The following is a 26,150-nucleotide window of genomic DNA, read 5'->3' on the forward strand; positions in this document are numbered from 1 at the left end:
GATTTCTAGCTGGTGTAAATGGATGGAGGATGATACCATCCACTGAGATGAACACTGGAAGACCAGGTCTGGGGGAAGATCATGAGTTGTTTTTGACATTTTTTACTGGATACCTGGAATTGCTGAGTTGATGGTAGATACATGTGTCTAGATTTAGAACACAGAGGTCTGGTTAGACTATTCAAAGGTTAATGACTTGCCAATACTAATTGTAGCCCTGGGTGTGGAGGAGATTGCCTATGAAGAGAAAGGAAAGAGTGCCCAGTTCTAACTTTAACATCTTAAAGACTTGGTGGAAGAAGATGCGTGAGTAAAAGACACTAAAGGGTATCAGTGGGAGAAGAACAGCAGGAGTTCATTGTCCCAGAAACCTGGTGGTTGGCACAGCCAAATGCTGCTGTAAGAACTCACTTTAAATTCAGGCTGAAGCAGTTGCGTTGATGAAGTGACAAGGAGGTCATGGCTGGACTTTAGCAAATACGTTTCGTTAGAGTGATGGAACTAGATATTAGAATGGATGAGAGAACAGGGAGCAAGATGGAAGTGGAGATGTGGTAAGGACCCTTCCCAAAGGGGTTTGTCTAAGAGGAAGACCAGATTTCTGTTCTGATTCAGCCCTATGTGAGCAACCTCACTTATATCTGGCTCTCGCTCTTAGAATCAAGAGGGTCTACTCCTCTCGATGTATGTAGAATGGTAGACATGAATATTTTTCTTTCATTCTCAATTCTCTTGTGCCTTGTAAGAAAATCTTGATGATGGAGATTCTGGTTTTAAAGATACTACACACACAAACATGCACATACCACATATACACATCACCCACCCCAAATACAAATCAAATACTCAAATACTTTCTCTGGTGATAAAAATTATGGTTGGATCCACCAAGATATGGGTTACTATGTCCATCTGTATTGTAGCACCTTCCTAATGAATGTTCAGGGGGAACTCTGACTGTATTCCATTCTACCCTAAGCACTGACTTTAGAATATAACTCCTCTATAAGACAAATGTCTACTTTTAATGACAAAGATCTTAAGCAGTTTAAAAGACCCCAGAGCAGTAAATACTGAATTTGCTTTTTACATCAGTTTCCTTTTACCTTTCCTTTTTAACAACTTATTGGTCAGCCACATTAACGAAAAATTAAAATTAGCGGACTGTCATACTATTGTTCTTTCCCCTAATAATAACCTCCTCTCTCTCCCGCATCAAAGGAAGTAGCTGGAGTCACAGAGTTAGAATATAGGAAAAGTACCCCAAAACACACTTCTGACATTTAGTTTATGACTGCAAAGTGTGATTTGGTATTTGACTCAAGTAGCTCAAACACATTTGCCTCTTAGTGAGCAAAAGCAGTTCAGGGCAAATTTAACTGCAAATAGTTAAATTTGTTAAATAAGTTCCACTGAATGAGTCTGTATGATAGTTTTAGAGTGAAGGTTTGATGCAGAAAAGAGAGAGGAGTATTGGAGTGGGAAAGACAAATGATTCACTTCTTTGTTATAGTCCCAGGTCCAGCAACAGGGGACAGGCATAATATTAGGAGTTTTGAGGTTTCTGATAGTCAGAAACAACAATGTGTACACACATAAAGAGGTGAAATTAAGTCTGAATTTGTGGGGCAAGATCATGTCATGAAGAAGGACGTTTTTGGATGACTTTCAAAAACTAGTGACGTTTTTCAACACACACATACATACAGAGCTCTAGAATGACCTGAAAATTTGCAGGGGACTTTCTGGGGTTTGATCCAAAGAAAACTGGACAGTGTAGATGCTGGGCATCACGATGCAAGTCTCTGTAAGAAAAGGACTTTTGTTCTTATTGTTTTAACGTTTTTGTGTAGCTATCTTCACAGAGCATTTTTATGTCCAAGAAAATGAATTGAGCTAACTGAAGTGAATGGATTATTCTGAAAAAAAAAAAAAGGCAAAGTTACAAGAAACATATCGTTTTTCACTAGAGCTTTGTTTACAAAAGCACACAATTACCAGAAGTCCCCTTTGCCCTAACACATTAACTTATCATGAGAATGCTTCTCGGGGGTTTTTATGATTAAATGTTTAAAATAGTGGTGACATACTTTCCATTAATAGTTTTCACTTTTTATTTATAATTTTTATAATATTTATTTATAAAAATTTGAATGCTGTGTGCACTGAACCTATGAGACTGGAGAAAGCCAACTGGGACAGAGACATACTGTCTATCTAGACATTCTAGTCTATTTCCTTTCATGCGGAGGACATCTGTGAATTCAAAGAAGTCAATCAGACTGGGCAAGGTTAAGTTCTCTGGTCCTCTGTTTCCTGGTCTGTTTCCTGGATTAGGTTTGATGAGTTTGCAGGTCCCACCCAACACCCTATATAACCCTCTCCCCTTGAGTGGGGGCCAGGGCTACTGTATGTGACGGGATTGCACTCTTATGATTTAGGTTAGCTTATACAGCAGAAGGGATTTTGCAGATGGTTCCTAATCAATTACCTTTGAGTTCATCGGGATCGTCCTGGATGGGCCTGACTTAATCAGGTGAGCCCTTAAACAGAACCGGGCCCTTTGAAAGAAGAGATTTGAAGTGGGAACAGTTATGTTCTGAACTGATTATGGAAGGGTCAACATAGCGAAGACCTGGGAGTGGCCTTTAGGAGTTGGGAGCAGTTCCTGGCTAATAGCCAGCAAGAAATTGAGGACCTCAGTTCTGTAGCCACAAGGAAATTCTGCCAACAACATGAAGGCACTTGGAGGTGGATCTTTATCCAGCTGAGCCTCCAGGGAGGATGCAGTTGGCTGACAGCTTGATTTTAGTCTTGTGAGACCTTGAGCAGAGAACCCAGCCATGCTGTGCCGGGCTCAACCTATACAAACTGTGATTTGTGTTGTTTTAAGACACTAAATTTGAGGTTATTTGTTATATGGCAATAGAAAACTTATATGCTCGATATTATTGAACACATGACTCCTTGAGGTCACTAGACTTATGGCTGAGACAACTAGTAGTGACACATTCTACTAGCTGCCCTTCTACAGAGTGATGGATAAACCTCTCAGAAGGTTGATGCTGCACACCAAACTCTTCATCAGAGTAAACAGTACATTAACCAGTACCTTTCAAACCTTTTTCAAAGTAAGGTCTGTGGATAGCTGAGAATATAAGGAAACTTACTTTTCCAGCCAAGGGTTTCGAGTGGCTGTTGTATTTTGTCACCTCTGCATCTACTCAAGTTTAGGGATGCCAAATGCCTGCACAGCCGAAAATCTGTGTATAACTTGGACTCCCCACAAAACCTAGTGACTAATACCCTGCTGTTGACCAGAAGCCTTACTGATAACATAAATAGTTGATTACCATATTTTGTACTATATGTATTATATACTGTATTCTTACAACAAAGTAAGCCAGAAGAATTAAAGTCATAAGAGAATATACATTTACAGTATTTATTGAAAAAAATCCGCATTTAAGTGGACCCATGCAATACAAAGCCATGCTGTTCAAGGATCAACTGTATTGTCTTCTCTTCTCCTGCTGTTTAGTGAAGGTAAAGCTTTCAGACCTGCGCTTTCAACACTTTTACCTATTACTCAGACATGGCAGTTCTGGGTGCTTGTAACAGACGAGCATTGGGCTTGGGATACTAGTTCAACGCTTGGCTCTGAAACCAACTAGCCACGTGACCTCAGGAAAGAGAATTACTGCTTGAGCCCTTGGATTCCTTATCTGTAAGACACAAGCTCTTATGATGTATTCCCAGACTGTTCAGGACAAAAGAGCATGCACTGGTAGAGTTTTGAGGACCAGTCAAACTCTCTCTCTAGAAAGACTTGAAAATGTGCATATATCTTGCCCCTATGGGTCAGGGAGATGTTCCTCTATGTTCTTGCCAGTGGAACCAATTGTCTCAAATACTTTAACATGCCTTTGCATGGCAGGGGACATGATGAGTGGAGTAGGGAAGAGAATCTTTAGACATTACAAGGAGGTAATTTTATTCAATGTAAGGACAAAGTTATCATGAAGATGTAGAAGATCCTGTGATATTTTTATTGAATTGTTACAGATTTAAGGGGAAATGGTTATAGGTGGAGAGTTGCAAGATCAATTCTGTGTGTTTGTGTGTGTGATGTTTGAAGGGGCTGTGGGCGCGATGGTGGAAGGAAACGTGTGATTGTGTCTTCCTCAGACTGGAAGGGATCATCCTTCACAGCAGTCAAGGCAGTTGAGCATCACTGGCCTTGACAAATGCATTACTTCCTCTCGCTCTCACATTCCTGGAAAGTAGTACTATGATCGTCAGACTTACTTAGGGACGAGGAAACTGAGGCTGAAAGAGGCCAACTAACGTTCCCAAGTCATACAGGTAGCAAGTGGCAGGCAGTCATATTTTAGAGCCCTCACTCCTAACCATCATCGCCTCAGCTGGAACAAATGGGAGGACTTCCATTTTGTCCTCTTCGGCCAGGGAGAGGATGGCAGCCCCATGCCTCTGCGGGCCCATCAGGATGCCTCAAGTTGCTGGTGAACATTTAGGGGAGAGAGATAAGAGTTCCCCAGAGTTCGTTTCCTAGAAAAGTGTGTCTTTTAGGAAAGGAGACCACACCCCCACTGTCCCCAGTATGTGTGCTGCCTGCCTGGTGGGTCACTCGTCTTTGTAGCTCAGTTTTGATTTTCTCTGATGGTTGTGTATCTCTCCCTCTTTTTCACTTTAGAAGACGGACCCGTCCTATTCGTTTTATTTTTGTGGAGCAGTAGCTGCCATTTGGCCGGTGTGTCTTCTGGTAGCAAGGGGACCACACCAATAATCCCTGGTGCCTCTTGCCTCCGACCGCCCCTCTCCAGCAATGCCAGTGCCCAGTGCTCCAGCACCTCCTCACAGGGACTGCCTTCCATGTGCCCAGCAGCTAGGTGGGATGGGTCAGCCCTGCTTCCTGCTGGCTTCCATCAGGCAGGAAGGTGAGTGGGAAGGAGGATGGGGAGGATGGGGAGGACGTGGGGCAGCTCTGCCAGTCACTTTCACGATGGAGCCCCAAGCCGTGACAGTGAGTCCAAGGCTCAGTCCAAGGAAAACAGAGCTCCATTGAAGAGCAGCCAGACTCTGACCCTGACCCGGGGGTGAGGAGAAAAGGGACACACTAAGGACAGGTCACTTGATAATACAATTGCATCTCTGGAAGCTTGCAGGGCTGTCCTTATAAAAATGCAAAGCAAGTCTAAAAGAAATTAATGTGATTTTTAAAAGGTCAGAGTGAGTGTGAACATTGACTTTAAGATGCTTTATCAATTAGAGACCAGATATTTTTCCTGATGATATTTATTTCATAAATGCAATTATTTTTCTAAAACATATTAAAATAGAAAACATTCTTTTGATCAATTTATACAAAGAAAATACCAATATAGTAATAAAAATACTGAAAATATATGAAAAGCACCAGAACATTAGAGAAATTACACTGGCAACAATTCTAGGAATATATTTTTTTGCAATTGTACAATAAAGTGCTATTAAATCCAGTCAAAATTAGTGGCAAGATATAAAAAGTTATGGTATTATTAAGAAATGTGAGGCTAGGCTCCCCAGCAATTGCATCTTTAGGCTACTTACAGATCGAACTAATGAGATTTCATTAATGTTTTCATGCAAAATCTATTCATTTCCATCTTCAAGTGAAAACAATCTAAATGTTGACACTTGGTAATCTGGTCGTGAACAGGTAATGACGTGATTCGAAATAAAATTATTAATTATAGAGTACCAAAAATAATAATCCTACAAATGTGATTAAATAAAATCAAATGAAGACAGAATAAAATCGAATGCAAATATATGTGATTATGACAAGTACGAAAGTTTGGATGCCTTTGATTTTATAGTTAATTTTCAGTGATTTCACCGTCACATTTAATAGACACAAACATTAAAAAGATATGTTAATAAATTCAACTGGCCAGGCGTCAGGGAAGCACATTTTAGTGAGCCAACGTAATTTTCATATGAAACATTAAAGGGACACTGTTAGGACAATACATTTCCAATTTTGACTATTTCCTCATTTATTTGCCAAGGAACAAAAGACACACATTGGGATTAGATTAAGTTAAAACCGGGACTGTAACATATAAGGGGACCCCGCTGTGCACACACACAGGGAGGCAGTATGGACAGTACTTAGAGTGGGCTGCAGTCACTTTCACTTCTGGAGTTGGCAAACTGAAATAGAAAAACCCAAATTAAGACCAAGTATCAGACCAGTGTCCTTTTAAGGTTTTATTTCCTAGGCCAGTTTTGAGGGGGGTCTATTGCATCATTTTTCATAACTCAATTTTGGAAGCATCGACTCTCTCTGGATGAAAGCTGCCTACGCTGCACCTGAAAAAAAAAAAAAAGAAATCTCCAAACATGGCTCAATCAAAACTCATGATTTATTTTACAAGCAGACTATTTTTTCTTTCCTATAAAGTAGATTTACACATGAACCAAAATGGACTGAAAGTGGACGTATTTATGAGGAAAACAAACTAATTTCATTTGCCTCTACTCCTGCAAGGTGTTTCTTTTCAGGAATTTCGGAATGATCCTCGGTATTACTGTGACAAAGGCAGAGTATCAAGCAAGTCACTCACTTAGCCCTGGCATGAAGGTTTTATAGTTGGTTACGATTTACGGTTTTCACTCTTAAAAGGACAACGAATGTTTGAGTTTCAATTTTTCTTTTTTTCTTCATCCTTATAGATTACTCTGGTCTTTTGTCAAGTTTCCTTTTTCATGGCTGACTCTAACAAGGAACCGAAATGTAAACGAATGATACCGCTGTGCATCTCAAAAACTATTTAAAAACCTTTAACTCTTTTCATTTAGAAAAGAGGGTAAAGAGGGTGCAATAGAGGATCAGGCCTTTAGAATAAATGAAGCAAAAGGCTCAGGGTCCGGCCATAGGAGCAACATGAAATGGCATTAGAAAGACTCGAAAGTGGGACGGGAGGTTCCCTCTGCATATCACTAACAGAATTCAAAGAAAATCCAACCAAACTTCGTTTCCCAAATTCTGAGAGTGTTCATTAAAAAGTTCAAGATTAATAAAAGGCCGGTTGTTAAGGAAGACATGTAAGAAACAAAGGCAAAAGGTGGTTTGGCATTAAATAGTTTTACATTCCCAAAGAATATTGACTAGCGTCTGGAAGTAATTCTCAAAATTACGAAGTCGTGATTACAGAAATTACTCTATTTCACCTCCCCCAATATACATGTTCTATATACACAGTATAGAAAAGCTAATAAGTTGGCTCAGCTGTAATAATTATGTCATAAAAAAAGCAGATTACACTTTTTGGCTGCAACAAAGCATGTTATACTTTTCAGTTCAGCTCATACACATAGATAAAACTTAAGCTTTAAAAGTACTCAAATCAAAAGGAAAAAATAAGTTATGCCTCAACTATTAATTTACACAACGGATATGCCTTACTTTAACAACTAGCTTAATACGCTTTTATGATCAATTGCTTCAGTGTTTCCTTATTCTAACAGTTCATTTTCAAGACATGTATCTATTTCCCTGTGTTGCACATTTCCTTTTAGGAAGCACTATGTGTGATGCTGTTAGTACCACGCTGGAGATGTTCTGGGTCTTACTTTTTTTCAACTAATGGACAAAAGAACCATGTATCCTACTGAGCACCACTTCTTTAACTGTACAACAAATAGAAGAAAGAGATGACAAAAGCAAGCGAGAGCACTGTTAAGGAAAGCAGCAGCTGCTGGAACCAGATACAACGCTGAACTTGGTCTTCGAGCTTCCTATTGCTTTCTAGTAAACGATTGAGCTAAAGAGGGGAAAAAGGATGAAAGAGTTGTATCAATAAAACAGTACATTATTCATGTGAATGACAAACAGGAATATTAGAAATCCAAACATTTACTCTGAAAGGCTGGGAGCTAGAAATGCAATGTGGAATTAGATTTGTCTGGTGAACAGACCTGTTATCCGCTTACTCTCGTTTTGAAGAGGTCTAGTTTTCTACTTGAAAAATGAGCAATCACTTCCCGGAAGTACTGAAACTAGCTGCTCAGAAAGAGAGCCCCGCCCCCAACTCCATCTTTTTAAATTTTACATGAACTACATGGTACATTTCCTATGGGATCAAATTTTCTGATTACTCTCCAAAGCACTGTGTGCTTTACTATATGGTCCCTAGTTCAAATTCAAATGGCCAGAGCTTTTAAAAAGTAGATCTCTACAAGTAACTTGCTGCTTACCATTTCTGATTTGGCCTCCCTTCACAAAGAAGAGAGCATTTCTGTCGTGTCTATGCCAGACGTTTTCCTTACGTCAGTGGGAAAAAATGGATTTCTAATGTTAATTAGCATAAAGAACTTTGTTTTAGTTAAGAAGAATGAACACTTACTTGTAGACACATATCTTCACTGGTTTTATCTGACACGTTAAAACTACCATCTTTTAACGTAAGAGTGGTTGGTTTACTGCTCTCGACAATATGGCATCTTAACCTATGAAAATCCAAAGGAAACATAACTTAAAAATTTTAATGATTTTTTAAAAAATAAAAGTAAAATATAAAACAAAAACCACAGAAATATATGTAACACAGGGGAAAGTACTCATTCCTCTCCCCAGATACACCTAAGGTAGCAGTCCCCTTATCTCTGAAGGGAACAGAATTTTCCAGTCCAAAAATGCCTCTTTGGCATAAGGATTATCTGGAGCTGATTATTTTTAAAGACAGACAGTGGAAAAGCTGTGAAGACCCGAGAAGTTACCCTTCTGTAAGAGACATTTACACTTCTAAGGGAAATCTCCATTTGTAAGGGTGCCTCCCTTTCTGTACCTGGAAGAGGAGGGTGACTCAATCTCTTAAATGGCTCATCAGTGGAGAAGGCAATGACCTATATCTGTATAACTGTGCCTTTCCCAATAACCTCCATAACCTGGCCCCACCCCTAACATCTTCCTTTGTCTTTTGCTGGAGATGGTGTTTAAGGTGGCGCCTTGGGGCATTTGGGGAGTTTTACTGTTTTCAGGATCTCTCCAATTCGTACAGGAGGAGTACGCAGTATTAACTTCTGTTTGTTTTCCTTCTGTTAATCTTTGATTTGGAGTGGGGGAGTCTCAGCCAAGAACCCAGAAGGGTAAAAGAAAATTACTTTTCTTATCTACAGTTTGGTGACTTAACATGGGTCCTGCTGAGACCCCGTACTGGCTTGGGAACCTACAGACTGGATCTTGAAAGACTGGCAGAAGCCAAGGAAGGGTAAGAATTCTTATCAAACTTAGCTCTTGCAAATCTTACTCTTGTGCAGGCTGAGAGGGGAAGGGAAAAGTTTCACTGTGTCCCTTCCTTTCTAAATTTAGATTAGAAGGAGAAATATTTGAACTAGTTCTTTGGGGACAGTGACTTTAGTAGAGATTTTTGTTATGAGTGTTCTTTGTTTCTGTTGATCTTTTTTCCTCCCAGAGATGCTCACTGTTTTATGTCTCTCGTGTCATTTGTCATAAGAAGGAGAACCACAGGCCCAAAGAGATTTTCCTTTCATCTTGTTCTATGTCTTAAGAGCTTGGCTTTGTGACTAGTGAGAATGTTCTCTCTGGTCTCTGCCAGCTGGAGAATGGATGTGTCCGCATGCATCTGGTGGCCAGCCGAATAGGCTTGGGGATCTGAGACACAGAGTGACAAGCAGCATTCTCTTTGTCTGACCGAGCCAGCTCCCATGGGAGTTTGTCATAAAGGGTCCTCGTCCCTAAGGGGCCTTTGTTGTCTCAACCTTCATCTATCTTAAGTGCTGAAAAAGTCCCATTCCAGTAGTACCTGACCAGTGTCACTGATTAGTACATCTGTGACTAGAGGCATCTCATGTTCTTGTGGGAAACCTCAGACACTTTTATACTACACCATTCTTGCTGCCTGAGACAATGAAGGGTTTTGCTCTTATGCTAATTCTGGAATGAACTTTCTGATCTTGTGAGGACTACATTTTTGAACCCTTTTTCGGGAGAACTCTTGTGTCCGTGGTTGGCCGCAAAAAAAAAAAAAAGGCTTATTGGTTTGAGTTGATATGGAGATTAAGATAAGATCCTACCTGTCAATGGCCAGACAATAGATCCTTTGAATTGAAAAACCTTCTATGTTTGGAAAGTAGAGAGCTTTCATCCTAAAAAATTCTTACTGGTATCTAAGGAAAGACCGAATTGAAAGGAGGACTCGAAGCAATATAGTGGCTAGCAAGGGACTGCCTTAGCAAGATGAAATGACAAGGCTCTTTTTGCCCGCCACTTTAAGAAGGTATTTACCAAATTCAGAGAAGAGTTAAAAGATCAGTGGCTATTCAGTCCCTACTCACAGGGACCCTGACTGACTGCTAAGAGGTATTCTTCCCACCCATGATTATACTGTAGTTATCAGACAAGATCTGTGTTTTAACACATCCAGATTCTTATACTGCCTGTAAACAAGTGTCTGCTATTAGCAACCATCCTGAGAAACTCTAGTTCTCATTCACCTGGGTATCCTACAGCCTCGCAGAACTCAGGGCCCACACTAGATGCCTCAATGTCTGCTAAACTCTGGAAGAAAGGTATGTCTGCACAGCCCACATAGGCACATTTTTCTTTCAGAATTTTCTTTCGGCCTGTGAGTAAAAAGCATACCTGTGCTCCATCACTTTGTTTCTAGGAACTTCTTTCCAGAACTGAGTCAATTCTGCTGGGCCTGTGCCAGATGACTGTTCCATTTCTGCAGCCATTATCAAAAAACGGTCTTGGATAGAGACTGTTAAACCTGCATTCCAAAAGGGCAGCTTATTATATAAACAGGAATCTATAAAGGGTTATATATGTGGCTTAAGGCATTATTCTGGAAAAAAAACATTAAGGAAAAATAATGTGAAACTACCAGAAAAAGAAAAAAGTTCTAAAAATGAAGACTTCTTTTTTGAAATTCAATTTCAACTGGCATCAGTTTAAACAATTTTACTCAATTAATTTTTTAACGCTGGGAAGGGCTTTAGAGACTCATTTGCCCATCTCATTTTACACGTGGGAAAACATGCTTACAGTGCAGTGAAGTGATTTGCTGACACTTAATTTCTAGATTCTAGTCCAGCTCCGCTGAATCATCGCCCAGCCCCAGATCCCCCCAAGTGGTCATCAAGGGACAACTTACCCCCATGGGGAGACACAACTATGTCAACTGATGCGCCAGGGTCACAGCTGCTGTTGCTGGGCTTGACTCTGTATTTCTCTGGAGCAGTTGTTCTCACCTGTTTATAAACACAGTAGTCACATAATAACCTTTACGCTTTCTGGGGGAAATGGTTTAAGAAGGACTTTTAACAAAATCAGCAGTTAATAATAACCTACATTTATAAAGTAAGCTTGGTGGTTATGCATAGAATGTCCCTTACCCCACCAATAGAAAAAAAGCTAATCTCGAGCTATTTAAATAAATATTCATTTATCTTTTAAGTCCAATCGTCACTCAGTCTTCCTCTTAAAAAAAATTACTCCATCCGTCAGATAGTTATTCTGTCTGCTCATTGCCTGAATTTAATGACACATATTAAAAAAACTGAATGCATGAGAACACGGTACAATAGTGTTCAGAAATTAAAAAAAAAAAACACAGTAGCTAATCAAAAGACATCCAGACATCCTAGTGGTTAAATTTAAATAGATGATTTAAGGAAATAACACATACAGTACAGGATGGTGGTAGGCTCAGTCTTGTTACGCTTAATGCTCTGTATCAGGTTAGTACCCAGTATAAACTACACTCCTAAATATATACTACCTTGGAGAAACATATATTTGATTTTATAGTTTTATTTTTCACTGTTACGATAAATCATTCGTTTTCCTTTTTTTTTTTTTTTAAATTTACAATAAATGTTAAACCCTGGGATTAATTTGGGCATTATTTCATGTCACATGGTTAGAACTAGAAGGCAGTACGACATGCTTAAAAATACCATAAAAACATTGTCTAAATTCAAAATGATCAATCTTTCAATTAAAATGTCAAAAAAAAGTCTAAAATCACTTCCCATGTCAAAGTTTCACACATGATTTATTCTTTCAGAAATTTACCTTAAATGCCACTATGTTTTTAGTTACATTTGTCAACACTATTAAAGTTTTCTTCTCTCCAGATTCTGTACTTCCAAAATACAGTTCTTCTGCTGGGCTAAGTGGTGACAAAAGCATAAGTCGTTTGTATTACTCAGAATAAATGACAACGTAATCATTAGCTTGAAGAAAAACATCGGTTATTATTTTACACTTGTTTGTATAAAGAGATTTCATCAAAAAGACAAGATTACAAAATAATTACCTAATATATTTTGCATTTTAATCTTATTGATCATATTTAATCTTATTGATTCAATGCATGCTATTTAAAAAGTCCTATGGTTTTGCCAAGATCAAAAGCAAAGGAGGAAGGAACAGAGAGAGGATAAGAAAGATTCTGAATTAGTCCTATAATCAGCACCACCATAAGGAGCATTTACTTAAACTCTTGGGAAGATGATAGATAATAAAGCAAAGAAGGAATTGCTGCTTCAGCTTTACCTAATTACAAACAGATTAGAATGGGGCGTATTTTTATATACCAACAGAGAAGAGCATTACTTAAAAAGAAAGATCGTTAGGGATGTATTCAAGTAACAGAATAATTTTTTACTACATAAAAAAAGCTTTTTCTCTGTAATAGGGAAGAAGAAATATGAAGACAGAAATAAAATCTGGGGTGGGAACTGGAGAAAAAACTGGTCAAACAGTAAAATCAGTGAGCCTCAAAATGCAAATGTTACTATTTTTGGCCACTATAATGCCCGTGGCCTAAAATGAAAACAAAAAGACTCCAGTTAAGTTTGTATAGTTTAATTACATAAGCCGAATTACAGCAGGTACCTCCAAACATGTTTATGGGCAGGGCAGTGTTTTTGTTTTAGATAAAAAGGTGAATTTGTCAGATAGCACTTTGAGATACATCTGTAAATAGATTCCTGTTCTATCAGGAATGTCTTTATCTCAGAGATGTTTGTTCATCTAGAGAGCACACAGTTTTAAGGATGTGCTCTCCCAGTAGGGCTTTGCTCAGCTTTGGACAAGACTGTAAATGAGCATAGTCGCTGGCTGCCTTTTAGGACTCAATCTGAAATATGTCATAGAGAAGACAGGAAGGTTTTGGACCTCAGAACTGCTCTCAGTGACCAACAGAAAAGTCGTGAGAAGCTCTGGGGTGAGAGACATAGGTTGCGTCTTTGGGTATGTGGAGAAGTGCTGTGACTTTCCTGCAGGCGAAGGCAGGGAATGGCAGAGCCCAAAGTTCCACTTTGGCTTTCTCCCTAGCCAGCTCCTCCGGCCATACCTCGACATTTATAAGCCAGGAACTATGGTTTGGACAGGTTTCCAGTGAAGAAACAGAGTGTATAACTTCCAAACCAGTAGAGGGAAAAATAAACTCCAAAGAGGGAATATAACAAAGAAAAACCATGGAAAACAATGGGCATGTGTGATCTCTCTCTCCTTCCCTCCCCCTCCTCCCCCCACACAGAGACATGACAAATCCAATTACAACAGTAATCAAAATATATGTAAACAAATCTTGTCAATTAGGCAATCTCAGATTCAATTTTTAAAACAACTTGTTCATAACAGACATACCTAAAACAGTTACATAGAAAGGTTTCAAGTAAAGAGATAGAAAACGATACATTAGGTCATCACTAAAGAGGGTATAGCAATATTAATATGAGACTGAATAGATTTACCAAGCAAAAGCATCATTAGTGAAAAGAGATCTTTACATAATGATCAAGAAACAATCCTGAATCTTGTGGATTGTATAACCCTGAAACAAAAATAGAGATGAGCTGAAATTTGGTTTTAGAAAAAAAAAAAAGTCTATTTTTCTGGTTCAGCTTTAGCTTTTGGAAGGTCAAATCAATAAATGCATACATTTCAATGTTTCTGCCATCTTTGAACTTGTGCAAGTCTAACAGTATCAGTAAAATAAGAAAAGGACATGTTATTCAGATTTCCTGTTAATATATGAATATTCGCTTTTATTACCTGATGTAATAAAATAATGAGGGCCTTTCAAACATACTCAACAAAATAACAGAAAGGTAGTCAAAAATATCCACTGTCTGGAAACCAAGGTGAATCTTCGGTAACCCTTAATTTTGTTTTTCTACAGTTTCAAAAACAGTATAGAAGTTTTCTTTACAGTTCCCTCAAGATGATCAAAATATGTTAGAAAAGTGTAGCTAATAAAATCTTCTCCAATTACCTGATGTGTAATAAGGGCCCCTTAAACACACTCAATGGTTTTTTGAAAGCTTTCACCTTGGAATCAACTTTTTCATTTTCTTCTGCTTTGGAAGTAGGTTCGGTTAAGTTAATCTGAAGACCAAAAAAATATGAAGAAAAGATAAATTTAGTTTCATATTGACAGCTGGGCTGGTCATTAGGTCAAAAAGTAAACATATTGATTCAATGCAAGTTATAGTCTTTAACGTAGTTTTATTATATCTAAATTGGATAGTTAATATATATTAACATTACCTTAACATATTTGAATGCCTACTAGAAATGTCACTGTAGGAAGTATAACATGGTCCTTTCCTTAAGAGTCTTTAAAGCTGTTCTAAATTGTATTTATCAAGACCCTGATTACGTATAACAAGGTGACAATTGAGTGCTTTTGAAAATATGAAATAAAGGAAGTGGATCAAGATAAAGTTTTAATAAATATCTAAAATATTTTTATTTATTTGAAATTTTCGTTTTGGATAAATAAAAAATATTTGAGATAAAACGATTCTTTCTAGGTGCATTTTGCCAATTTTTATACAAAAGTATGGAACTGGCCGGCCCATCTCATCCATCCTTCCTCTTTCTTTTTACATATATAGAGGGGACTTTCCTGTTGCGAGTTACATGGAGTCAGCTCACGGGTCTCTGAGACTCGAGAACTTGAGAAGTTCTTTGCGTCGGGGGGGCTGCGCCCCATGGCTCGGTGGCCGTAACCATGTCACAAAACAGGTATATTGAGTTACACCGTAAGCGCTATGGATATTGTTTGGATGACCATGAGAAAAAGAGAAAGAAGGAAGGTCGAGAAGCTCATGAACGTTCAAAGCAGTAAAAGAGATGATTGCTCTCAAAGCTAAGCTCTACCATAAACAGTGCCATGCTGAGAAAATACAAATGAAAAAGACTGTCAAGATGCATGAAAAGAGAAACACCAAACAAAAGAATGATGAAAAGACTCCACAAGGAGCGGTACCTGCATATCTACTGGACAGAGAGGGACAGTCCAAGCCAAAGTACTTTCCAATATGGTTAAACAAAAATGAAAAGAGAAAGCGGGAAAATGGGAAGTCCCTGTGCCCAAAGTTCTTGCTCAGGGAGAAACAGGTATTAAAAGTTATTTGAACAGAGAAGAGAAAGAAGCATGGAAGAGGATGCTTACTAAATTCTGCTTTGTTGGAGATGGCTTTACTCGAAAACCACCTAAATGAAACATTCATTAGGCCAATGGGCTTACGTTTCAAGAAGGCCCATGTAATACATCCTGAATTGAAAGCCACCTTTTGCCTGCCAATACTTGGTGTAAAGAAAAATCTCTCATCCCCACTTTATACAGCTTTGGGTGTTGTTACCAAAGGTACTGTCGTTGAGGTGAATGTGAGCTAGTTGGGCCTTGTGACACAAGGTGGCAAGGTTATTTGGGAAAATATGCCCAGGTTACCAACAGTCCTGAAAATGATGGATGCATAAATGCAGTCTTACTGGTTTGATAGGTTTCACACAAGTAACTCCTTATAATTATTGAAGACTATGCACCAATCAGGAAAATCACCTTTACCTGTGATGTTTCTGAGTACTAGCCAACAGGTTACATGTCTGCACTCAATGAAAGAACTATTTATTTTATTATAAAGAACATTAGAATGGCCCAGTTTTACCAAAAAAAAAAAAAAAGATATAGAGGGGAAGAAAGTTAAGTGAATTACTCAAAATCACATAGCGAGCTAGTAGTATAATTGGGGCTAAGGCCACAGTTTTTGACTCAATTTCATTTTATTCTTAGAATTACCTTTTTCAGAAGAGCTGACTGTTCTTCATTAGAAATTGTTTCCAAGGTTTCTTTGCCATCACTTTCTATATCTTCCTTACTTGAAGTTTCATCCTCACTGGCAATAGGCCCATTTTCACACAATGGTGTCTGGAAGTCATCATCTATTAGTGGTGGATAGCTATACTTGAAAGGATCCTAAAAGAAAAGAATTTTGGGTCAGCCTGCTAAGAGGTGGGTAGAAAAAATAATTATCTTAGTAAAGTTAAAATTCATTCCTTTGGCCAAAAGAACAGACTGAATTAGTGAAATTTAAAACCTGAAATGGAAAGGGTAAGAAGTGGTGTGGGATAACTGGCCAGCCATCTGTGAAACAAGCAAGATGGATCTTTAGCTCACTCTTTACACCAAAAGAATTTCAGATGGATGAAGGCTGTGTGTGTGTGTGTGTGTGTGTGTGTGTGTATTTTTAAAAACCATATAAGCTCTAGAACAACACACAGGAGGATTAAAAACTAAGCAGGGATAGCCTTTCTAAGCATAGCACAAAACCTAGAAGGCATACAAATATTGACAAAAATTGAGCACACTAAAATGAAATTTTTTTACAAAGGCCACAACTGGGGAAATATGTACCATACATCAGAAATGAAAGACAGTTTTTGTTAATAGTATAAATCAATGAGAAAAGAATAATGACCCAACAGAACAAGAAATAAAGGAATGGTATAGTTCATAGTAAAAGAATGAAAACTGCCTTTTTGAATAATTAAAACATACTCAATATCAATTACAATAAAAAAAATCTAAGTTAGAACTATAATAAAATAATTTTCACCCGACACTGGCAAAAATGAGAACATGTGGTGTTGGCAAGAATATGGCTCAAGCATTGTCACACATTAATGGTAAATGGCACAATCTCTTTAGAGGGGAAGTGGCAACAGCTGTCAAAATGAACAACTGACTGTACCCACTGACCTAATGGTTTTGTTTCTAGTTTATCCTCTACATATACTGCTGTACCTATGCACCAAGTTACTTACAAGGATAGTCACTGCAGCGTTATTAGTAATGGAAGAAGGTTAGAAAATAACTAATGCATCTTCAAAAGAGAATTGATTAAGTAAGTTATGTTATATCCACGCAGTGAAATATTCTGCAGTGATTTAAAGAATCAGGTAGACCTCTATGAATCAATATGCTATAACCTAAAAATAAATGACGTGGAAAAAAAAATCACAATAGAATGTGTATGATACCTGAACATTATGTGAAAAAAGCATTATGGATAGAATATCTCCAGGAGAGAGAACTTGTAAACAGTGACAGCCTCTGGGGAGTAGCAGTAGGCAGTGACCTGGGGAGGGAGATGTACTTTTCACTGTATTCTTATACTTATCAGTCTTTGGTATTGTTTGCTGTTTCTTAAAAAATCACGTGTATGTGTTACTTTTTGAAAAAAAAATTTATGTTAAGAAATAGTAGTCTTAACTACAGAAAACAATGTATCTTAAAGAAATATGCCACTAACAACAGAGAAGAGAAATGACCTGTTCTACCTCAAAAATAAAAATAAAATTTATTAACTGCTATTAATTTTAAGATAGAACAATTCTATGGGCATACTATAAAAAAGTGGCAAATCAATCAAGTCACCATTTTGACTAAGGGTGGTACTTGAAATGAACCATACCCTGTTTTTCTAGGTTAAAATGCGAAATAAATCTCAGAATAGGAAAGCAGCAAACTTTAAATTAAAAATATTCAAGCTTTGTTTTTTAATCAGAGAAAACAAAAGGATATAAAACTTTTCATCTTGCTATCCCCTTGGTTCTGGTTGAATATACTTTTGTCAAGAAGGCAGTATCCAAAGCAGATTATAAAATCAAATAACAATATTATCAATCAAGTTAACCCCAAAGCATACCAATTCCATAGGTTTCACAGTTTATAAAAAAAAAAGTCATTATCACAATGTTTCATTGTTATACAGTATTAAGAATTTAACACATAACCTACTTATACTTGGTCTCTCATTTGTAAGTAGTAAAATCATATCCCAAAAAGTCTTGAATAGTATATGTTATCTTTTAAATTAAAAAGATTGTTCAACAGTAAAAAATTGGAAGCAAACTAAAGACTCATCAGGACGAAACTGAATACCTATGGCTATTAAATAATTTATGGTTTGTCTCTAGACTCTGGAATACTATGCAGCCATAAATAAGAGTAAGACAGCTTGTCAGATTGATTTGGAATGATCTCTAAGACATGCTGTGAAGAAAAAAGCAGGATGCACGATAGTGTATAAATATACTACTGTCCAAAAGAGATGGGAAGGAGGAAGTATTACATATCTATTATGTTTGCTTATACATATATTATATATATACTACAGTTGCTCATATAGGCAATATAGAGGCCTGGAAATAAAGAAACAGAACTGAGGAGGAAGATGGGGTGGTTGGGATAGCAGTAGACTTTTTACTGAATACTTGTTTCTGAATACTGAGTACTTTCTTTTTACTGAATACTGAATACTTTCCGGTTTAGAATCATTCAAAAATAGCAACGTAACATCTTAAAAACGTAAAAAAAGTCTGAAACACTGCTTGCTATTTTGGGGTATCTATGATCTTTCTTTGGATGTTACGACAGTGCTTTTCCCTTTTCCTTGAGGAAAGAATTCAGCCTAATGTGCCGTGGCACGGTCTTATTTTGGAAACGAGTATCAGGTCCTATACTTACAGTTCCACCCATGTGAGGAGGCAGGTATTCTGCACTGACATAGTCTTGGACTTCATTTTTACTTGTAAACTTCAACAAACTCACTGCTTCTGGACCAAGCCAGGATTTCACAATTTTGAAAGCAGCTGAAGAAAAAACAGTCATGTTATAAAATTCTTTTCATTCCCTTTCTCAATTAATTTACCGTATGTGCTAACTCAGGTCTTCTGAAATTAGTTCGGGCTAAAATCTGTTAATATGTGTCTCTGATGGCATGATATTTAACATTCTCTAATTCTTGTGGGCTGTTACACTGTGACTGTCCCTTATGGGTTTCAAATGTTCCATGAAGATTCAGGAAGATTAAATTACCCTGAAGTTCTCTAATAAAATTATCAGGGTTTTGGCCTCTGCACAAATCCATCAATGATCCCAACTGCTAAGATGTCCAGATACTGAATCAAATAGCATTGCGATTCAGGGAATAACTGCACAGTGGTATGAGAAGTGTCATCTGCCTTACGCTTCTGATAAATCCCCACTCTGAAAACCCCCCTCATACAGCAAGTCAGGAAGTAGCTCTCCTCATTATGGGTGTGAGCTGGATCCAGACTTAGCAGCCTAACCCCAGACTTCTCTGCAGTTCTCCCAAGCCCTGCAGTTTATGCAACTGCGAGGAAGGAATTCGCGGACTCTGCCATTCTGATTTATACTTAATTTTTAAAGCCTCATTTCCATTGCGACATTCTAAGCACATTTTAAAGGAATGAAAAGAGGAATCCTGCATTAAATTTGCAAAAGTGTCAATAAAAAAATCAGGAAATAAAACAGCATATAAACATTAAACAGTACTTCAGAGAATTACATTTTTACTTTGGCTAATTGTGCTTAAAAATTTTTTACATAACATTTACATTTTCATTAATTTCCATTTTAAAAGTCTGGGAGTTGACATGTTTAAAATTATGCTACTTGAATTAACTAAAGTGCTAAATCTGATTTTTTAGAACAGCTTAATTGAGATGTAATTTACATACCATAAAATTTACCCCTTTAAAGTATACACATCAGTGGTTTTTAGTATATTTGCGGACTTGCACCAGCATCACCGCTATCTAATTTTACAACGTTTTCATCACACCAAAAAGAAACCCTCATCCGTTAGCAACCTCTCCTTATTTTCTTTTCTCCCATTCCCTGGCAAGCACTGATCTACTTTCTGTCTCTATGGATTTGCCTATTTAGGACATTTCATATAAATGGAATCATATAATATGTGTTTTTTTCCTACTGGCTTTGTTCACTCAGTATGTTTTGAAGGTTCATCCATGAGGTAGCATGTATCAGTATTTAATTCCTTTTTATGGCGGAATAATTTTCCATTTTTTGGATCTCTATATAACATTTGTTTATCCTTTCATCAATTGATGAACATTTGGGTTTCTGCTTTCACTATTATGACTAGTGGTATGAACATTTGTGAAGAAGTTTTTGTGCAGATGTATGCTTTCAGTTCTCTTGGGGTTAGTTATACCTAGGAGTGGAATTGCTGGGTCATATGGTAATTCGGTGTCTAACTTTTTGAGGAACTGCCAAACTGTTTTCCACTGTGGTGTGCACCACTTTACATTCCCACCAGCAATGTATGAGGGTTCCAGTTTCTCCACATCCTTGTCAACACTTGTTCTGGTCTTTTGTTTTGGCCATCCTAGTGGGCATGAGGTAGTATCTCCTTTGGTTTTGACTCGAATTTCTCTAATGACTAATGATGTTGAACATCTTTTTATGCATCTTTGTATATATTTATATATTTTTGTATAACTTCTTTGTAAAAATTTTTATTCAAATATTTTGTCCTTTTTAATTGGGCCATTTCTTTAAATTGTTGCACTGTAAGTTATTTATATATTCTAGACATAAGTCCCTTATCAGATACATGATTTGTAACTATTCCCTTCTGAGAGATGTCTTTTCACCTGATGGTATCTTTTGGAGCACGAAACTTTTAAATTTTAATGAAGGACAATGCATCTTTTTTTTCTCACTTGTGTCTTTTTGGTGTCATATCTAAGAAACCACAGCCTAATTCAAGGTCGCAAAGATTTACTTTTATGATTTCTTTTAAGAATTTTACAGTTTTAACTCTTACATTTAGGGGTCTGATCCATTTTGAGTTAAATTTTATATATGATGGGAGGTAAAGGTCCAACTTCATTCTTTCGAATGTGGATGCATGCTCAGTTGTACTAGTACTATTTATTAAAAAGACTATTCTTTTTCCGCTGAATTGTATTGCCACCATTATCAAAAAATTAACCATAAATGTTCAGGCTTTTTTTTGGACTCTCAATTCTGTTTTATTGATCTATGTGTCTACCCTTAGGTCTCTACCACAATGTCTTAATGATCATAGCTTTGTAGTGAGTTCTAAAATCAAGAAGTGGGGAAGTGTGAGTCCTCCAATTGCATTATTCTTTTTCAAGATTATTTTTACTACTCTGGGTCTCTCGCATTTCCATATCAATTTAAAGACAAGCTTGTCAATTTCTGTAAAAAAGGCAGCTGAGATTTTGACAGAGGCTGCACTGAATCGATCAATTCAGGAAGTACTGTCGTCTTAACGATATTAGGTCTTCCAGTCCTTGAGTGACAGCTGTCTGTATACCTACGTCTTGAATATCCTTCAATGGCTTTTTATAGTTTTCAGTGTACCAGTCTTGAACTCATTTTAATTTTATTTCTAAGTACTTTATTCTTTGAGATGCTATTATAAATGGAATTGTTCATTTCATTTTGGGATTATTCGTTCCTAGTATATAGAAACACAATTGATTTTGTGTATTGACCCTGTAACCTGCTACCTTGCTGAACTCACTTATTCTAATAGTTTTTTTGTGTGTTTGTATTTCTTAAAATTTTCCATACAGAAGATTATGTCATCTGTAAGTATAGATAGTATTACTTCTTCTTTTCCAATCTGGATGCCTTTTTCTTTCTTTATCTTGCCTCAATGCCCTGGCAGTATAAGTGGTAAAAGCAGACAACCCTGTCTTGTTCCCGATCTTAGGGGCAAGGCATTCATTCTTTTATTGCTAAGTATGATTTTAGCTGTGGGTTTTCATAGATGCCGGTTTTACATAGATGCCCTTTATCAGGCTGAAGAAGTTCTCTTCTGCGTAGTGAAGAATTAACCTTACCCAAAGAAAGGTCTGGCCTTTGCCCTCAGCTTCTGGGAGGTAACCTTCATGCCTGATAGGACCGTCTTTGTCTGGGGGCCTTGGGCCTAACTGGAACAGTATGATTTAGGGTTGGGCTTTGTGTCACACAGTATCAGTAGACCTCTGGAAGAGACTGGAGACTGATATAAACCATGCGGTAAATCGATCAGGCCTGTGTAATGGAACCCTGATAAAAACTCTGAATGCCACAGTTTGGGTGAGCTTCCCTGGTTGCCAATACTCCATGGGTACCGCCACGTATCAATGCTGGGACATTAATTTGCTCCACATTTGGTAGTCCCTGGATTCCGCCCTCTGTTTTTCTTTCCTTGGCTGATTTTAACCTGAATCCTTTCCCTGTATGTAATAAACCGTAACTGTGAGTAGAATGGCTTACGGTGAATTCTGTGGGTCACTCTAGTGAACCTGAGAGTGGTTTTAAGAATCCCTTGAACTTACATTTGGTGTCAGAAGTGAGGGTAGTTTTGCGTGTAGACTACCACGGTCCCCCTAATTTCAAGTTGTTCCAACTCTTTGCACCTTCTATTCCTAGTTTCTTGAGTGCTTTTATCATGAGACCGTACTGGATTTTGTCAAATGCTTTTTCTGTGTCTATTGAGATGATCATGGTTTTTTTTTTTTCCTTTAGCCTATTGATATATTGGATAACATTGATTTTCATATGTTGAACTAACTTTGCATTCCTGAGATAAATCCCTCTTGGTCATGGTATACAATCCTTTTTATATGCTGCTAGATTTGGTCTGTTAGTAGATGGAAGGTTGGTCCATCAATATTCATAAAGGATACTCGTATGTCGTTTTCCTGTCATGTTTGTTATTAGGAATAGACTTGTCTCATAAAATGAGTTGGGAAGTGTTCCTTCTTCTATATTTTTGGAAGAGTTTGAAAAGGATTGATGTTGATTCTTTGTATGTTTGGCAGAATTTACCAGTGAAGCCATTTGGACCTGGTCTTTTCTTTGTGAGAAGTTTTATGATTACTAGTGTTTTTCAGTAGTTAAATATTTTTATAAAAAAATATATATCGTAGGGGGAAGGGAAAATATATCATGACTGTCATCAGGGCTATGGGACTACAGAGACTTTGATTAAATTTCAGATTTATTCCACCTTCCTCAACACCTGAAGCCCATGAAAAAACCTAGCAAGCCCTGTGTTCTATGAAATACCCCATTTGTGAGTGACAAACTGAGGCTTCTGACTAGTTTTATTTGAATAGCTGAACATCTTGAGGCTGTTTTTAGAGAAGAAATTGAGTGTCCCGAAAGCCTGGGGGTAGAAAGTCAGCCCAGTTTGCTTAGGAACAGCCTTCAAATGTTCTACACCAAGCACGATATAAACAATTTTTTAAACAACCATAGAAATATGGCTAAACTGGCAAAGAAAAAAGTATATTAGGCATTTTGTTTTAAGAAGTATAAATAATATACTCACCATTCATTATCCAAGGCATATCGAAGATCACTATTTTTGCTGAAAGATGAAAAAATTCATTGAATGTGATTTAGTACCACTATAGTAATATCAGTCATACCTGACCTAGAAAAAATGTTGATCTAAATATTACTAAAAACTGAGCTGGCTGACCCAGTTCTAAGTCAGTGAAGTGTGAATGCTAGAATTAAACCCACAGTGGTGAGGGTCCCACTCGGGAGGGTGGCTTCTAGGAAACGAATAATACACTATCACTGTCCTTTGGTAAGTAGCCTGTTCTTTTGTTTATTGCTGTTGTTTGCAGAAAGGTACAAAAGAAAATAGTTAAGTCGGTAAGTGGAGTCTTGAGACGTGGCGTGTCATATTAGCGCTGAAGTCCACTGAACTTGAAAATGATTTCAATATCAAATTTATGGTTTCAATTATAATTTTCTAGAGATTACATTGTTAAACCACTCTCACATTTGCCCCCACCAGTTTAATAAATCATCATGTTTGAAGAAACAAAAATTATTTCTACTTTTCTTAATATTATGAGCTCTAGGAAGCCAATAATTCCAAAGTATACATAAGTATTATTTGCATACTTAGATGAAGATATTAACATTTGTGAGAAAGAACCAGAAACCACATAGGGGGATTTTTGATATCCAATTTTTATTCTTCATTCCAGAAGAATCAAATGTAATTTCATTCTTCTCTGAGCAGAGAGCCTCCTAGAATGATTCTGTTAATGCAGGACAGTGAAGTACATGTGAAGAACAAGGTATCTGCAAAGAGCTACCTGCTACTTAATACTTCAGTCTTCGTCAGGAATATGTCTAAAAAGATTTGGACTCAAGATATTAAGAAATAATATATTTCACGACAGATTTTAAAGCACAATAAATTTAAAAATCTACAAAATTCAATGTCTGCAAAACTACATTATATAGGTAGAATATAAATCTATATCTCTAGTTACTTATCGCTAGTTATTGGAATGAATATATTCCAAATCATTTTTATATTGAGCCATGCATTTATTACTAGTACTGTCAAAAAAAAAATCTTGGATGTGTTTATAAAGTAATAATACTATTTAATGGTTCTTTGCAAATTCTAATAGATATTTTGATAAATGAGTGAATATTTTATTTTCATGGTGTACATAAGAGAAACAGGCTAATAACATTCCCTACTGACCACTGGCTGGCACTGCTCAGTACATGTTATTGACTCAGGGTACATGCCAGATCCAGTAAGAATTCAGAAGGAACAGCAGGTCCTACAGGGTCCCCAAACAAGACATTGTGTTTACTAGAAACACTCACAAATACTCTCTGAAGTCATAGGGCTGGGGTGGCACTGATCCTTGATATTCTAATGCTTTTTGTCTATTCCTCACTTCACATTAATAATGCAAAAGCATACACAAGTAAGACGATCTAGGGATTTTAGGCCTTTAGTGTCACCTTGAGTCATAAGTCCCAAAAGACCCTAATTGTGATATTTGCCATTTTCTGATGTCCCTGTTGCCTCTCTCCTATCTTCTCACTTTCAACCCACTGAGGTTAAAAGTCTTTGTTTATGTGGGATGGCATCTCCATTTCTCCAGGGAGAAATCATCATATAAATCCAATAAATCAAAACTGAATAAGATTTAATTAAGAGTTCTTCGTTCAGGTAATGAATGAAATAATCACAATGAAAAACAAAGGAACTCCAAATGCCAGATTCACATGCAGTACAAGATAGCAAGTGTTTTCTCAATGACAGTTTTTAAATAGCAACTAGTAACACAGTGTACCATACGTATGAGTGTTGTTTATCACAGAGTACACTTTATCAATATTGTTTATCTGGGTTTTGTATGTGAGAAGTTCTATGTAATATTTTAAAGGAATTTCTCAATTGAAAGATTAGGAAAAATGGGATAATCTTGGAAATAAGTATATGTTTTTATGTCTCCGTGTGTGTATGTGTGTATGTAATATACAGTTTAGAACTTAAACTCTTAAAACTAATTGTAAAGGACAATGATTATTTATGAAAAATTTCCCCTGTACCTACTAGGATACGCACTGAAATGTCTATGAACACACTTAAGCTCTTCATCAGAAAACAGTGTTTCAGCTATTAAACACTATAATAATATAAAACTCCACAATTCTCAGACATTGTCCACAGTTTTTACACATCATATTTTTATAAAGAAGTAAGTTACTTACACAGGTATTTAGGGTAATAAACCTTAAAGCAGTTGATGATAAAGCGTACAAAATCCATGTCCTAAAATAAAGATTATACATTGAAATCTTTAAGAATGTCCACATTTGAGAATTTTAAAGTGCATATTTCAAAAGGTGATAAATTATTAAATACAAATGAGACAATTATTAAAGTCTTTAAAAATAAGCTCATATATAAATATCTATATTCCTAAGGATTAAGCTATTAAGTCATTAAGCTACTTATAATAATCAGTCCTAAAAATGAGTTAAATCAGAAAGAAGCTTAAGCATCATTCATGTTACCTCAAACTAGAGATACCCCAGGCTGCTAAGGTAACGTGGACCTAAAATGGACCTAAAAGCAATCCCCATAGAGAAATTCTAAAGATCTGTTAAACAGTTAAATTATTGAAACAAATGTACAGT

At 37.0% G+C, this 26,150-nt stretch overlaps 1 protein-coding gene and 1 pseudogene across 2 annotated transcripts in view; one reads left to right on the top strand and one right to left on the bottom strand.

Annotated features, from left to right (window-relative positions):
* Nucleotides 1-5,347: 5,347 nt before the first annotated feature.
* MOSPD2 (motile sperm domain containing 2) overlaps nt 5,348-26,150 on the bottom strand; it is a 43,341-nt gene continuing 22,538 nt past the window's right edge. The window contains exons 6-15 of one of the 2 annotated variants that reach the window (XM_039873590.1): nt 25,722-25,782; nt 23,512-23,550; nt 18,858-18,982; nt 16,128-16,304; nt 14,316-14,428; nt 12,107-12,203; nt 11,184-11,280; nt 10,670-10,799; nt 8,412-8,514; nt 5,348-6,216 (exon numbers count right to left, since the gene is read on the bottom strand). In XM_039873590.1, coding sequence (XP_039729524.1) covers nt 6,175-6,216; nt 8,412-8,514; nt 10,670-10,799; nt 11,184-11,280; nt 12,107-12,203; nt 14,316-14,428; nt 16,128-16,304; nt 18,858-18,982; nt 23,512-23,550; nt 25,722-25,782 — 984 coding nt within the window. In that variant the 3' untranslated portion in view covers nt 5,348-6,174. Of the gene's footprint in view, nt 6,217-6,410; nt 7,830-8,411; nt 8,515-10,669; nt 10,800-11,183; nt 11,281-12,106; nt 12,204-14,315; nt 14,429-16,127; nt 16,305-18,857; nt 18,983-23,511; nt 23,551-25,721; nt 25,783-26,150 lie in introns of those variants that run through there. The other variant, XM_039873580.1, reaches the window with a different exon arrangement.
* On the top strand, nt 14,966-15,872 carry LOC120611187 (ribosome biogenesis protein NSA2 homolog; annotated as a pseudogene).

Source organism: Pteropus medius, unplaced genomic scaffold (genome assembly GCF_902729225.1).
Source record: "Pteropus medius unplaced genomic scaffold, Ma_sr-lr_union100, whole genome shotgun sequence".
NCBI classification, from domain to species: domain Eukaryota; kingdom Metazoa; phylum Chordata; class Mammalia; order Chiroptera; family Pteropodidae; genus Pteropus; species Pteropus medius.